Below are 16791 nucleotides of genomic sequence, written 5' to 3' on the forward strand. Positions count from 1 at the left end.
AACTTCACTCTCAATCAATTAGACGCGTATAAATTTCTGAAAACGCTTACACTTTAGGGGTTACCCAGCTAAGTTTCTACTTCCTACCTTTGGGAAGATAAACTATGGCAACATAAGAAAATGTTCGCTATAAAGCCCAGACCGGTTATCTAAGAAATTCCGGAACAATAAACTTTCCCCTTTTCTTGCTGTATAAAGCTCAAGTGTTTCTTCTCTGCTTTTAAGTAGCTACTATTTTCTTCCAAGTGTGTCCTCTTTCTCATTTCAATTCAGTCTAGACTCTTGTTGATGACCACCTAAAATGCAAAGATTGAGTGCCTATCTTAGGGAGGTGGTCACCTACATGTATCGAACAACAGTGGGTCCCTTCCTAGAAGATCGAGGTCTCAACTCATCTGCATTTTGGAACAGAATTCATTGCATGCAACTTCTGATCTACAATATGTGTAGTTAAATACCCTGCGAGTAGAGGCTACATTTTCGCTGTGTGAGCTCTCGCTGGGTAGTAGTTTCATGGTGTCAGTAAAAGATTTTCACACGCTTTGAGTAGTGTACTTCATACGGCAAACAAAAGATTAAACATTAAAATACCTCAAATGTTTGCTACTGGGGGATAAAAACGTTTGGAAATTTTAAAATCATCCGACATCCAAAACGTGGTTATGGTTGCTTATGAGAGGGGATCATTCAGAAGAGATTCCAACTATAGTGATTCAGTTGGGGAAATTTTGGTGGTTTTTTTTTTTTCGGTTGCTTATGTGAGGTGGTCGCCAATGAGAGGACGCGTCCCACATGAAGGTTTGACTCATTAGTATGTATCACAGTGCACCAGATTCTGTAATTGTGGTGGTGAAACTGACCATGATGCAAGGAAAATGATGCCATTATTTGTGTACTGCTCTGTTTGGAATAAAGACCTTTAAAAGAAACACTGTTTCTCAATTCTGGCTTTGGGTGTGTTATGGGTAAGTGAACATGTTTGTGATCAGATATACATGTATTATGTATTATAAGGTGAAAAATAATTTAATTCCTGCGGATCTGGAAATAATCCCAGGAGGGGGTGCTTAATTGATCTTAAGTGACTGGGCCATGGGGGTGCAAGGGAATGCTTATTTGAGGGGGAGACACTTATTTGAGGGGTGAAGGAATGGCTTAAATTTCATTTTTCAGTATTTCAGCCTCAAGATAGCATTTGTCTTTGTTTTAAACACACAAAAAAACTAAGTAATGAAACTACAACAAATTTTTCAATATACCCAAATTAGGAGTTTTTGGCATTGCGTTCATTGTTGTTGGCGGGATCTAGGACTGTTAGAAAGGAACCGTTTGATGCCAGATATTAAAGGCTTATTTCTCCTGCCAGCTTCCATACAAGAAAGCCATTGTATCAGTATTGAAGAGCTATTTGGTCCATTTCGGAAGTTTAAAACCCCATATTTTGTATTTTCATGCAAGCATTGTCGAGAAATTCGAGGTCATTGAGGAGAAATGCACGAAGCCATATTCGTTGTCGTCAGTGCTGACCTACAAACAGATCAAATGTGGCGTTTAATGTGGTCATCTGGCTTTCATTTCTGTCTATTAAGTTTCTCCAGTCAACGATCTACCTTTGCCGGATAGTTTTTAAACGGTGAATGTATAACAACATCAGAAAGTTGAAAAGTGGTTTCCTCGATACAGCAGTGGACGCACCGGAAAGTGAAGCTGATCTGTGACATGACTTCCGATTATCTACAACACTTCTGAGCGTGAAAATAGTGATTGGTTACAATTAATTAAATGTCAATCTTCGACTTAATACCTGTTCTCGATTGGTTGAAAACAACGACGGCAAAGTGTTTTCATTTTTCTTGGTCAAACATTGCATTGAAAGTTGCGAAGAGCCGCTACATTTCTTATCAAATAGTTTTCCAGCCCGATTCCTTCAGCAACAACATGAATATGCTTGATTTTATGTAACTCGGCACGCTTCGTTGCAACTTTCAAGGAAGATTGCTTCAATGGACAACCGCATTTGAACTTTTTTTTATAGTAACTTCACTTTAATTTCTTGTTTTAGGAAAACAAAAGAAAAAACAGTGCGAGAAATACGATTATAACATAACAAAAGTAAATCGCGCGCTCTGATTGGTCAGTTAGCCACTACCATTTCCCGTGGGTGCACTCCAAAAAACTGAGCTAGCGCGGTAAAATTTAGGCAAATTCAACGAATCTCCTCTCCTGACGGTAAAATACACCGATGAGAAAAACAACAGCTTCAGCGCCGGCTGTGTGTCGGCGAATTTCAGTTGCAAAATTGACTTTCATAGCTGGATTTCCCCAGACAGATTTCAATACAAAGCTAGTTAATTTCTTTTTTAAAATTAGTGTTACCTGTTATTCTAAAGGAATTACAGTCAAATTTTCTCATTTCTACTTTACGTTTATTTCAAAATTTTGTCACATAAATAAGCTTGATAATTATTTCATTTATTTAGTTTTAGCTTATTTTTTAGTCGTTTTTTAGTTGGTGTTTATAGTTGCAGCTATAGTTTTCCCTCAAAGTTTTTACCCTAATATTAAGAGCAAGTAGACAGATGCCATTGAGAATAACAACGAAAAACGTTTTGCAATTTACCTGAAGACGGAGAACGATTGATTCAGCGAAAAAAACCTCAAAGGGGTGGGCAGATGGCAGCATACATGAACTCGGACCGATGACTCAACCGACAAAATGTATATGTTTTCATTTATAAGTATTTAAACTATAGTTTATTGTAAAAAGACTCTCAGTAACTAGGTAGATTAAGGAAACGTTTTGAAACCAAACTACTTTTACCATAAATTATATTTACTTGATGCACCAAAATATAAGGAATGGCCTTTGTAAAATATTTACACATGGTTACATAGCATGATAAGAAAAATACTCTGGTAAGTGAATTCTATTATTAGACGTACCTACAAATTATGATAAGGAATTGGTGTTCCCCCGTGACGGGGGGTGATGAGAGGCTTCAATCTGTATTCACACACTAGATAAGGATTACTGGCAGACAGAAATGATACTTAACAAATCATTACAATTCAATGAAACCTGGCTGAAAATATATTCACAGATTGATAAGGAACACCTGAAACAGAAACGATTCTTAGCGAACAAATTCAATTGGAAATGTATTTTGAGCATTCTAAGAAACGAGACTCCTTTACGAACAAATTTTGACTCAGGATTAAACCCGACACTGAATATTCTGAGAGACTGCAGGCAAGAAACAACTGGAGCAGAACTGTTCTTAACACCTTACTGCTCGGCAGGTCTCTCCTAATTGGTCGCAGGAAACAATGACATGTCATTCTTTCAATTGTTTTAGCATTGTTTGGGGTCAGGAAAACGCACCATCGGTGACTTCTCTTCCGAGCAGCTGTTACATGACCCTTAATAATGGTGAAAATAATACAAAAAGTTTTCTGACCTGTATACTTACAGACGGTAAGACCCAGTGTTCACACTCGCCGCAAACAGTAATAATAATCCGCGACATTAATCGCAAACTGAGACACTAGTAATAATTAGTAAACACATTTTGCTAGGACTTAAACTACAACAAGGTCTAATGACGGAGTATTTACAGGGAACTGTAGGCAAAGTGGTCTCTAACAAACAAAATCTGTTGAGAATACTAAAGTAATCAGTTTATCGTAGTACTAAAGACGACTGTGTATGACTTTTTCTGAGACATAAAAGGTTTGTATTGAAAAGGTTACTTGTGCCGTCACAATGACATTGAGGGATTAAAAAACTGTACATGAAGAAAAATAGACATCTTATTTCTTGTCAACAGCATAGCGAATAAGGAGCTACCAGAAGATATAATCGGAGTAGGAGACCCCAAGCGCGGGGTCCACGCGGTTCCATCGAAATAGGCAAATGTACTATTTTTAGAACAAGCTGCGTCACCCTAAACGTCGAAAACGCGCGGGAACACGCAAATTTGCGCGGCTCTCTTGTGGAATTTCAGGAGACGGGCAATCGTTCTGCGACTTTCTTTGAGTGCTCTTGGAACAATCCAAGTGCTTCATATGTCGATAGGCATATGCATGCACAGTGAAAGAATTAGCCCATATTATGTAACAAGAGCTCATTCGCTCTTGTATGTAAACATCACTAGAAATACGTTTACTGCAAAAACCTCGAGAGGCTCTAATGGACCAGCAGTAAGAATAACGGAAAACAAGCCAAGGGGAAAAATATGATTGAAAACGAAAACAAACGAAAAAAAAATTATACAACAAAGAAAAATTAGCTTAGCCGAGAGTCGAACATGGACCATCTTCACGGAAGGTCGGCTCCTAGACCACTGCGCCACGCTACCAAGGAGAACGTTAAGTGGGAAAATTATTATATTTAAAGTATTATTTCCGTGAAATTCTGCCGGTAGACGCGTTTTGAAAATGGTAGAGCTGTATTTATCATGAATTCAAAGTTGTATCTTAGGAATATTAACCATAATTATCTGTTGTTTTTGTTAACTTTCCTCCTCAAATTCAGAGGAGGCAATTATGACAGAAATGGAATACATTCATCTCCTACGAAGGCAATTTCCGACAGCACTTTGGTTGTTTATCCTCTACGCGGCGCCCTCGCAAAAAATGCGCGTGTCGCACGAGATGACACAATTTGTGCTAAAAATAGCACATTTAGCTATTTTGATGGAACCAATCCGATTACTGGAGAAGTTCTCCAGTTATGGTCTTTCTTACCCTGATTTGCTCCTGAAGCAAACCTGATTTGCAAAATCTGAAGCAAAACCTGATTTGCTCCTGAATTGAATTGAATTGAATATCGCGAGGTCAGAACTCTTGAATTGAAGTGTAATCAGACATAACTCAGGTTAATTAAGGAATGGGTCTTTTTAAATTTCTAAGGGAGTAGTCTAGTTTAAAGCAGATTTAACTTTTCGACTTAAAACTTTGCATGCGGTAAACACTTCTTCAAAAAAATTCTTATCCCTTGTCACTAAGGAGCTATCTTCGTCAGGTGACTTGTCACGCCCATTTTTTGCCATTTAGTTAGGGCCAATTTTACGACATTTTACAAATGCTAGTTAAGATTTATTTTGTTTTCTTTCAGTGACTATTAACACAAGATTTATGGAATTAATCGGTGTTTTGAGTGAACTATAACGTTTCCAGTTGAGAGTGGGACTGTGTCGAGGAGAAAACATTTGATAATTGCATAGGAATAAAATATTTTGCAATTCTCCGTTTAATTTGACTTTAAACTTAACACTACGGAAAAATAAACGGGATCTTCAACTGCCATTTTCGTGGCGTAACCTAAAAATACTTAATTTGCATAATTATGGGCGTGACTGGTCACGTGACCTTAAGGGACACAGTGTGAGCTTCAAAAATGGTTTCAAACTTAAGCACATATGTTTAAGTAAAAATGAAAGAAGATGGCGGACAAAACAAGAAAAAATGACAAAAGCCCAAAATGGAGCGAGGAGGGATGCCTTAAATCACTCGAGTAGGGAATAAGGCTAACATAGTGAAGCTCATGCACGTGACCCAGCACAAGCCGGTTGCTACCAGTAACATCATACTCTGGACAAATCATTACGTCATGGCAATGTGGCAGACTGCTGATCACGTGGATGCATGTTTCAAAACAGTTTGCCGCGGCGTGTAGAATCACGTGATCACCCCATGTACCATCTACCATCATGAAAGTGAGGTAGGCATCCCAAGATGAATATCCATCAACAAATTGAAACAGTTCTGTCCCATTCGGCTGTAAGAAAGAGAGAAAATACTGTAGTTAATGGGGAAAAAGGTAGAGTGCTTTTGTAGAAGGTATATATTCAGGCAGCTGCGCTGTCGTCAGCTCTCTCTAAGGCGGACCCCGCTGGTATCGGCACTAGAGCAGATATGTCCACTTTAGTAGTGAGCCGGAACCAGGCCAAAAGGTTGTCTGCAATGGACAATAAAATAAACTATGATAGCATTCTCACCAAATACACCAAATAAGAGCATGATTCCTGCAAGTTACATCATCAATGTAAGAACAACTGGTTATACTAGAAACTACATAAAAATAGCTCGTATAACTTAGACGTTATCTTGATGAGATTCTACCGCATTTCATTCATTAGATAAAGACGTCACCTACACTTATTTGTTCCACTTCATGCTAATGGGATTTCACTTCAAGAACGAGGTCTAAACTCTGTATCCTGTACTATTTTCCTTGTTAAAACTCCAACAAAAACAATTAAGAACGGCAGGGACCAACACTTTCAGGAAAGTACTTTAGGAAGTTTTAGTGAGGTGTCTGTTACACGTGTAAGTGTACTTGGCCAAGTACGTTGGGTCAGAAATAACCCTACTACATATATAACCAGTATTGAGGACCTCAAGTGTATCAGTCGATGTTGTAACTGTCAAGTTTTACCCTCTTTAAATAAAGTATTCACTTCACTTCACTATATAGACATACGCTGTTGGAACAAAGCGGCTTTCAGTGAACATTTCCTACTTAGTAAAATAGCGTACTTATAAAAATTAGGACATAAGTCAGACGATCGAGGCGACAGAAACAAAATCGGTTTCCATTTACACCTCCGAGATAAAAATGTGATTAAAGGAAACAAATTTGCGTTAATTTAAATCTTCATGGTCCTTATCTAGCATTTTGTAAATTAAAAAAAAGGAGAAGAAATTTTGGGGATTTGTATTTTAAGGACAGCATCCCGATCCAATAACAATACTTCGTCGCCGTGCATTCGAGGTCCTTCACAAAACGTCGCATTAGGAAGTTTCACGTCGTGCAGTGGACGACAAGGAAAAGTACAAACATGCGTGATGCTCATGCAGAGCTGCTGTTTTGCTCATAAAGGGTGGATTCATTTGCAGCATACCCGTAAAGCCGTCGCGTTTGCTTGCAGGAATTTAAGGCCCCGCTCACACGTATCAGGGTATTTTTAGCCTTCTGTCCACACGAAAACGGCCTTTTCGGGCACGAAAAACACAGGTCACCAGAAAGCGGTCCCCAGAGTAGACTTTTGAAAACGTCGACTTTTCGCTTACGTGTGGACGGACAAAAACAGAGGTTTTCTAATACGACGATGTCATTTACTATATGCTAGTAGCACTGCGTTTGTTCTGTGAGGGATGCTATCGTATTTCAATCATTTCAGCGTTTTTATGTAGACGAGCGAAAAAAAATTCAGATACTCTAGGTGTGGACAGGGTCTTATTACTTATAACCTTAAGAACAATGAAAAAAATTAGCGGGCAAATGCGACGGCTTACGGCTCGCAAATGAATCTACCCAAGCAAAAATAATAAGGTACTTACCAGCCTGGGGTTTTCCCGAAGGTGTTGAACAATATTTCGGCGTAACTCATCATGGGACATTTGAATTCCTTTGATGAGGTCAAGCTGCTCTGAAAGTGCAAAAAACATGCAGTTTCCCTCTCCTTGATTGTCAGAAATCGCAAAACCTTTCTCCAAAGCAGTCCTCTTTAACGTCTGCGACAGCTTAGTTTTGCTGGACTCTATGCGTGCTTCCAGCAGGATTTCTTGAAGTGCAACGAAAATGGGTTCACCTATAAACGGAAGATGAAAAAGATAAGATAGAGGTTATTTGACGCCAGTTTAATAGGAGATGGTGATAATGGTAATGATAATGATAAACAATTTGTCTAGCGCTAGAGCTATAAAATATTCAAAAGCGCTTAACATTAATTTACAATTAAAAAATTGCCTAAAAAGCTACTACTACTACTACTACTACTACTACTACTACTACTACTACTACTACTACTACTACTACTACTACTACTACTACTACTACTACTACTACTACTACTACTACTACTACTACTACTAATAATAATAAAAGAATTCCATGCTATGCTAAAATCTAAAAAATAAAAGTCTAAAATTCTATAAAAAGAATTAAAATTAAAATATTCAAAGCACTAAACTTCAGAGTTATTCTAGTAAATTATTAGCTTTCATAAAAATGAAATGTTTTAAGATGCTTTTTAAAGATGGCGAGGCTGCTACTTGTTCTTATAGTTAATGGCAGCGAGTTCCATAAAACAGGTGCAGCACAGTGCACTGGTCTGAAGCTTAAAACTCGACAATTTCAGAAAAATTACTGTGGTTTTAAAAGAACAAAGTAACCTCACTCTATTGTAAAAATAAATTTTAGCTTTGGTTTAATTGGCAAAGCAAACAACGACATTACCTGCCATCGGCCCTGTTGCAGCATCTTTTTCCAAGTCATTCTGTGGGACGTCATCTTCTTGGGTTTTTTCAGCACCTGTAACGTTTAAAATTTCCAGTAATTTTAAATGGTTTGGCCTGTAAGCGGGCGAGGGAAACAGTTATTTTACGTCAATTTACTTGAAAATGCTACACTAAACATTGAAAAGCTCAGAGCACCCGAATAGTCTTTGGTTTAATTGACAAAGCAAACAATTACATTACCTGCTATCGATCCTGTCGCAGCATCTTTTTCACAGTCGTTCTGTGGAACTTCACCTTCTTTGGTTTTTTCAAGACCTGTAAATTGTAAAAAAAAGTGATGATTAAAAGAAAAAAATGTCACTCGTAAAAAAAGGAAGATTCCAACCTTAAAAGCGCCCCATTCATTGTTTGTGACAAGTTATAAGCCAAAAGTTTAGCTGGAATTTTTTTGGTTACTTTATTTTTATATACAAGAGAACCCCACCATTGCTGCTGTATATGAATAGAAATCAGATAACTTTAATGTATCGCAATGTTATAGATTTTAATTTTATTTACCCTTAACTCCTTCAAGTGTAGCCAACAACATGTTATAAAATTATACATAAACGTTTTAAAGAATGGAATTGATCAGCCGGTAAAAAAGGTCTTGATTATTAAACAAATTATCCTCGTCAGTAACACAAGATATGTATGGTGAACAGTGCGGAGAATGTAAATGCTAACATTAAGGTTAAAAAGGTTAACGACAATATTTATGAAGCGATCACATGATGATGATGATAATAATAATAATAATAATAATAATAATAATAACAACAACAACAACAACAACAACAAAAACGACGACGACACCAAAATATTTGTATAGTGCCTATACTTTTCAATGCTAAGCGCTTAACAGTGCTTTAAAAAGGTCCGGATAAAAAAAATAAAAATCCTTGAATCATTTACATGTAATCCTTACATAGTCACAAAATGCAAAATCAAAATCCAAGATAGTTTGTAAACTCGCTTAAAAAGAAAGGCCTTCAATTTAGATTTAAATTTATTCACATCATCGTTCGATCTAATATCAAAAGACACATCGTTCCAGAGAAAATGGGCAGTGACTCAAAAAACCCTTAACCCCGTATGTCTTTAAGCTATTGACTATTTTCGAATCCCCCATAATACACTCTGTCTGCCCCCCAAATTTTGCATAACTTATTGTCTTAAAATGCTCTTGGGAAAATGCAATACTCCCAGGAGCATTTGAAAACAATGGTTTATGCAGAATTTGGGGGGCAAACAGAGTGTATTATGGGGAATTCGAAAATAGAGAATAGGGTTTAATAACGAGACGCCATTCGTATGAAGATGAGCGAAGGCACCTCGCAGGTTCATAAACAAAGAAGATCTACCAAATAAGCAGGAGCTAAATTGTCGAGTAACCTTACACAAAAGAAGAGGAAATAGATATAATTAATAATAAAAATTCAAAATTCTATAAAATAAAGAATTCTATTATGCAGAGATATCAAGATTAAACAATCGAATTATACTAATGACGGCTAAACCAGTGTCCATAAAAAGCCCTAAGTATAAAAGCATATAGACACGTATTTCAGATATCCGCACTAGCGACATTTATTTTACAGTCTAATGATTGCTCTATCTTGCTACGAAACGGCGTTCGCGAACCTCTGACGCATGCATGTACCGATCTTAAGAGTTCAAAAGAGATCTGTGTCCTGAGCCAAGAGATTACAACATAATAAGGCTCGGTGTCTTTCTGAGCTATCTTGTCTGCGAGATGCTTTAAGATGCTTGAAGGCGTGGTTCGATTTCGACATTATTGCAGATCTTGTCGATGAATGTCGTTAACAAGTTCCGTACACCGTCATGTCTCTGCGCTACAAACCCCCCCTTTTTACAAGAGAGGGCGTGACTAACGGTGAATTTATCCCCACATATGCAATGACTTGGTAAATCGACTAAGGGCAAGTCATAACGCAAGCGTAGCGAGTCTCTGAACTCTTGCTTGTTGAGGGCTAAACCTTTGTCTGCGAGAGGCATCGCAGTCAGCCAAGAACTTGCGCCCTTGTCCCTCGATTGATTAACCAGACGCAGCAGGCCTGGGGAGAGGCTTGAGTCAATGCTATCCATTTTCTCTTTGGCACTTGCTCTCTTAAGTGATTGTTGATGCCTCTTTAGCTCCTCCGTAGATCTTTCTCCTGGCACCATTATGGAACTCTGTGAAGTAATAGAATCTACGTGCGCGGTGGTTATTAGTCTCGAGGCAGCAAACTGCTGCGGTGCCTCGGATTCCAGATCAGGAATGCCTAGACCCCCTTGACCCGTTGCTAAAGTAGCAAGTATAATGATGATGATAATAATAATAATAATAATAATAATAATAATAATAATAACAACAACAACAACAACGACGACGGCACCAAAATATTTGTATAGTGCCTATACTTTTCAATGCTAAGCGCTTAACAGTGCTTTAAAAAGGTCCGGATAAAAATAGAAATCCTAAAATCATTTACATGTAATCCTTACATAGTCACAAAAATGCAAAATCAAAACCCAAAACTCGCTTAAAAAGAAAGGTCTTCAATTTAGATTTAAATTTATTCACATCATCGATCGATCTAATATCAATAGACACATCGTTCCAGAGAAAATGGGCAGTGACTCAAAAAACCCTTAACCCCGTATGTCTTTAAGCTATAGGGTTTAATAACGAGACGCCATTCGTATGAAGATGAGCGAAGGTACCTCGCAGGTTCATCAACAAAGAAGAAGGTCTACCAAATAACCAGGAGCTAAATTGTTGAGTATCTTGAAACATAAAAGATTAATCTTAAAGATTATTCTTTGCTCCACTGGTAGCAAATGCAGCTCCTTTAGAGTATCGCGTCTAATATGATCAAACTTACGTAAGCAAGCAATCACACGCGCTGCAGCATTTTGGACACTTTGCAGTTTGTTAATATCATACTTGGGAAGACCATATAAAAGCGAGTTGCAGAAATCCAGCTTGGAATTTATGAATGCGTGCACAAGAACTTCAGCCGTTGTAACATTGATATACTTACGAAGCTATATTTCTAAGGTGGTAGAATGCCCCTTTAACTATATTGTTGATATGAAAAGACATCGTTATGGTGTTATCGAAAAAGAAGCCGATATTACGCGCCTTATTTGTAGGATTGATGATATCAGTTCCTATTTTAATACAAGGAAGCCGCGGGGGAAGTCTGAACCTAGAATGGAGAATAAGAAGTTCCGTTCTGTCATTATTCAGTTCCAGTTTGTTAGTAGTCATCCGGTTAGTGATATCGACAAGACAGCTTTCAATCCAGGTAATTTTAGTGGTAAGATCAACGGTATCATCACAACTGAAGGTGTGTACGGTTGAGTGTCATCAGCATAGAGATGGAATTCCATATCATGTCATCGTATAAGGTCACCCAGTGGGGCCGTGTATAAGAGATATAGCAACGAACCCAGCACGGACCCCTAGGGTACACCAAGTCTGAGCGGACGAACTGAAGAAGTAAATCAATAATCTGAACTGACTAGGAACGATCCGTAAGATAAGACTGAACCCACGCAAGGGCTTTTCCTCTTGTACCTAACCTGGATCGAAGTCTTTGTAACAAGATCTTATGATCGACGGTGTCGAAGACTGCTGATAGGTCCAGCAACAAGACAACGACGCATTGTTTATTATCGATTTATTTTAGTATATCATTTTGAACACGTAGAAGCGCTGTCTCACAACTGTGGTGTTTCTTAAAAGTATTCTCGAGACTTTTATTCAGATTATTACCGCACAAACAATCCGTCAGACGCATGGCTGCAACTTTTCAATAGCTTTAGACAAAAACTTCAGGTTAGATACAGGTCGAAAGTTAGAACAGGGTCTAATGATGGAATATTTACACGAGACTGCAGCCCATGTGGTGGCCCTTAAAACCAAGTTCTACTCCAAGAACACTACAGTAATTTATCTAAGTAATTGAGGGAGTTACATGAATTTTTTGAGGCAGAAAATTTTTTGTTATGAATACTTAGTCTATTGAAACGACTAATTGTACCGTAATGAGAAAAAATAGACCTCTTATTTCATCCAACATGTTTGCAAATAAGGTGTCACAATAAAGGTCAAATGTCTTCCATTTCATAACGCGAGTTAGCAACTCTTGAATCGCAGTATAATCAGTCATCTTTACCTCCTTTCTGTAGAATAAGGCTAACATAGTGAAGCTCGTACACGTGACCTAGCACAAGCCGGTTGCTACCAGTAACATCATACTCTGGACAGATCATTACGTCATGGCGATGTGGAAGACTGCTGATCACGTGGATGCACGTTTCAAAACAGTTTGCAGCGCCGTGTAGAATCACGTGATCACCCCATGAACCATCTGCCATCATGTTTGTGAGATAGTCATCCCAAGATGGATATCCATCCACAAAATGAAACAGTTCTGTCCCATCCGGCTGTAAGAAAAAAAGAAAATACTGTAGTTACTGAAGAAAGAGGTAGAGTGCTTTTGCAGAAGGTACATATTCAGGCAGCTCCGCTGTCAGCTCTCTCTAAGACGACACCATTAGTATCGGCACTAGAAATAATATGTCCACCTCGGTAGTATTAGTCTGTAAATCGCATGTCATTAGTGGGACTTAGGATATTTTCATAGCAAGAGTGGTTATATACGGTTTGTCGCCTCCGTACGGATCGAACGGATCGACAAAAGGGGTATACGGTCTGTAAAGAGTGTTTTACAGTCCGTAAATCGCATGTCATTAGTAGGACTTAGGATATTTTCATAGCAAGAGTGGTTATATACGGTTTGTCGATCCGTACGGATCGAACGGATCGACAAAAGGGGTATACGGTCTGTAAAGTGTGTTTTACGGTGTGGTAGACTAGTGGTAAGGGAGAGAGATTAGGATACGAAAGGTCCGGGTTCGAGGCCCGGGTTCTACCTTGGGTTGCGATTTTCTTTCTTTTTTATAGAAACACTCTCAATAACGGATCAAAAATTTTCTTAGTGTCTAAAAAATTGCAGCGGCCGTTTACGAAAGAGACAGCTCCATCGGCGCGTTAAAGAAATCGCGCCAAAATCACCGTTCTCATGTGTGAACTGAAACCCCATCCAGTACACAATTTGGACTAATCGATGTCAATATAAGGGCATGATCCCTACAAGTTAAATAAATGGATGTACTAAATACTACGTAAAAATAGCTCGTGGCGTTATCTTAATGAGATTCAACCGCATTTTATTCACGAGACAGAGAGAACATTATTTATTCCACTTCATTTTAATGAGATTACACTACAAAAAAGCGGTCTAACCTGTGCACCCTATACTATTCTCCTTAAAAAATTAAAAAGAAAAAACAATTAAGAACGGCAGAGACCAACACTTTTAGGGAGGTGGAGTAGGTTTAGGAGGTTTTAGGGAGGTGTCCGTTACACGTGTAAGAGAGAGAGAGAGAGAGAGAGAGAGAGAGGGGGGGGGGGGGGTGGAGGGATGTTTGCTATTAAATTGTTTACTATTACGTGACGAGCCACGCGCATATACTGCAAAAATGTCCACTCTAAAAATAATAAAAAAGAAAAAGGCACTTACCAGCTTAGGGTTTTCCCGAAGGTGTTGAACAATAGTTCGGCGTAACTCATCATGGGAGATTTTGATTCCTTTGATAAGGTCAAGCTGTTCTGAAAGTGCAAAAAACATGCAGTTTCCCTCTCCTTGATTGTCAGAAATTGCAAAACCTTTTTCCAACGCAGTCCTCTTCAAAGCCTGCGACAGCTTAGTTTTGCTGGACTCTATGCGTGCTTCCCGTATGATTTGTTGAAGTACAATAAAAACGGGTAATTCATCTGTAAACGGAAGATGAAAAAAAAATTAACATAAGATAGGGGTTATTTCAGTCCAGTTTAATAGGAGATGGTGCACTGATCTGAAGCTCAAAACAGCAGACAATTTAATTGAAAATTACTGTGGTCTCCAAAGAACTTAATAACCTCACTCTACTGCAAAAACATATTTTGGTTTTGGTTTGATTCTCAAAGCAAACAATGGCATTACCTGCCATCGGTCCTGATGCGGCATCCTTTTCAAAGTCATTCTGTGAAACGTCAACTTCTTGGGTTATTTCAACACCTGTAGAGTTTAAAATTAGCAGTGAATTTAAATGGTTTGGCCTGTAAGCAGGAGAGGGAAACAGTTAGTTTACGTCAGTTTACTTGGAGATGCACCCCAATAATCGAAAGTACCCTGGTTCAACAGAAAAAAATAACCTTACTCGGCTGCACAAATAATTTTGTCTTTGGTTCGACTGAGAGAGCAAACAATGGCATTACCTGCCATGGGTTCTGTTGAAGCGTCCTTTTCACAGTCGTTCTGTGGAACGTCATCTTCTTTGGTTTTTCCAAGGCCTGTAAAGTTATAAAAAGCGATGATTTACAAAAAAAATTCACTCTTAAAAAAAAACAAACGATTTCAACCTCAGAAGCCCCCCTTCCATTTTTTGTGACAAATTATAAGCCAAAAGTTCAGCTGGACTTTTTTTGCTACGTTCTTTTTATATACAAGACAACCCCAACACTGCTACTGCATATGAATAGAAATCAGATGACTTTCATGCATCACAATGTTATGGACTTTAATTTTCATGTACCGTTAACTCCCTTAAGTGTAGCCAACATGTTATAAAATTATACATAAAAGTTTTAAAAAATGAAATTGATCATTAACACAAGAAATGTATGGAGAACGGCGTGGACAATGTGAATGCCACCATTAGAGTTAAAAAGGTCAACGACAATATTTCTTCAGCGACGCACATGGACCACGAAACATAATATAGTAAAAATGTATTTATGCACTCGCTATTGTAGAAGCAATGGACATACAGCGATGAATTATGAAGGCCAAATGGAGGATAATACTGAAAAGATGCGCGTCTGAAAATCATCACGTACTAATTATTATTATTATCGTTACTTCTCTATCGGTAAATTTGATTTCTTACCATAGACCATCTTCCACATCCTGTCAACAAGGGCCTGGCACTGTCCCTCCCAACTATAACTTTCGTCATAACTTGTTCGCAGTCTTTGGATTTCCTCAAGCCGCTGTGTCCTTGATTTTTGACGGATGGCTTCAATTTCCTTTGCCCATTCCTTGGGGTCATCAGAGTCGATCACAAATGATTCACTCATTGGAAGACCACGCAGTGCTTTTCCAAATCCGGAGTTTCCACTAACCAGAATGGGAAGACCAGCTGACATGGCTTCCAATGCTGTCAAACCAAACCCCTCAGTTCTTGATGGCATGATGGCCAGATCGACTTCACAAAACAACTCTCTCAATTTTTGTTTGTCTTTCACAAATGATCTGACAATCAGCTGGTTCTTTGAAATGCCAGTCTGGAGTAAGATTTCTGCGACTTCATCCTGTCTTCCATCGGATGCACCAACGAACACAAGACTATAGGAACTGTCCTTCAATTCAACTATAGATTGAGCGGCAACGTCATATCCTTTAAGACTAAAGTCTTCGAAATCACCGCGACCGAAGGCTAACACTTTGAAATTTACACTTTCTTGTTCAGCATGCTCAATGTCTGAAAACTCTGCGAAGGAACCTGGTATCAGTTGAAAGATATCTCGACGAGATGAACGCAACTTGGACGAGAACGCTTCTTTCAACTTGGGTCCAACGGCTAAAACGAGATCTGCAATTTGACAAAGGTCAACTTCAGCTCTATTCTTCCCTTCTCCCTTGGCAATGGCGCTTGGATAGTTCTTATGCATCGCCACCTCTTCAGGCTCAATGTGAACAAACTGCACCCACTTGCATCGATGGGACTTTCTGATAATTTGTGCTTGTCTGCCAAGCTTTGCTCCATGGCCGATCACAACCTGAATGTCAAGGTCATCTGGTGGAAAACTCAACCAGTCAAGAGGATCACTGAAGCCAGGAAGGCGCTCTGCTTCCCGGATGGAAATGTTGTGACTTTTGGCCGCTCTCTTATCCTCTTCGCCACACTCAAATTCAGGTACAAGAATGGTGACTTCTACGTTTGCTTCTTTTGCCAAATGTATAGCAAGAGTTCTGTTTATCGTTGACAAGCCACCCTTGGACGACCCCCACTCATTCGCGAGAAGGGTAACTTTCAGTACCAGACGCTCTGGACGAGCTTGTGCAGTATCAGGTGATGATGATGAAGTACACGCCTCCTGGATAGAAACCAAAATTGCACACTTTAAAATATAAATTTTTACAACTGGGGGTTTCTACATTTTAGAATGAAAGTTTGAAAACATGTTATCAACACGTTAGCTTCTATAAACCTATTACTCATCAGTAAAGCAAAACAGCACATTAAACAAGACTTGGGAAAAAGTTATATACTCACTGCTTAATGCCTAAAGGCCAATAGCAATTAGTAATGTATGGTAGCCAATTGAGCTTATCAACTTATTTGATATTAAGTACCAATGATCGCTAAGTTGACAGCAACAAAGCCTTC

The 16791-nt window shown here is 38.7% G+C and overlaps 1 protein-coding gene across 1 annotated transcript in view; it reads right to left on the minus strand.

Moving 5' to 3' along the window:
* Positions 1-2707: 2707 nt before the first annotated feature.
* The window catches only part of LOC140931304 (uncharacterized), a 29965-nt gene continuing 15881 nt past the window's right edge, over positions 2708-16791 (minus strand). Inside the window, exons 5-13 of the mRNA XM_073381086.1 lie at positions 15289-16495; positions 14618-14692; positions 14343-14417; positions 13881-14134; positions 12471-12741; positions 8485-8559; positions 8243-8317; positions 7345-7595; positions 2708-5779 (exon numbers count right to left, since the gene is read on the minus strand). Of these exons, the coding sequence (XP_073237187.1) occupies positions 5411-5779; positions 7345-7595; positions 8243-8317; positions 8485-8559; positions 12471-12741; positions 13881-14134; positions 14343-14417; positions 14618-14692; positions 15289-16495 (2652 nt within the window). The 3' untranslated portion in view covers positions 2708-5410. The remainder of the gene's footprint in view (positions 5780-7344; positions 7596-8242; positions 8318-8484; positions 8560-12470; positions 12742-13880; positions 14135-14342; positions 14418-14617; positions 14693-15288; positions 16496-16791) is intronic.

The sequence above is a fragment of the Porites lutea genome, chromosome 3 (genome assembly GCF_958299795.1).
Source record: "Porites lutea chromosome 3, jaPorLute2.1, whole genome shotgun sequence".
Classification (NCBI taxonomy): Eukaryota; Metazoa; Cnidaria; class Anthozoa; order Scleractinia; family Poritidae; genus Porites; species Porites lutea.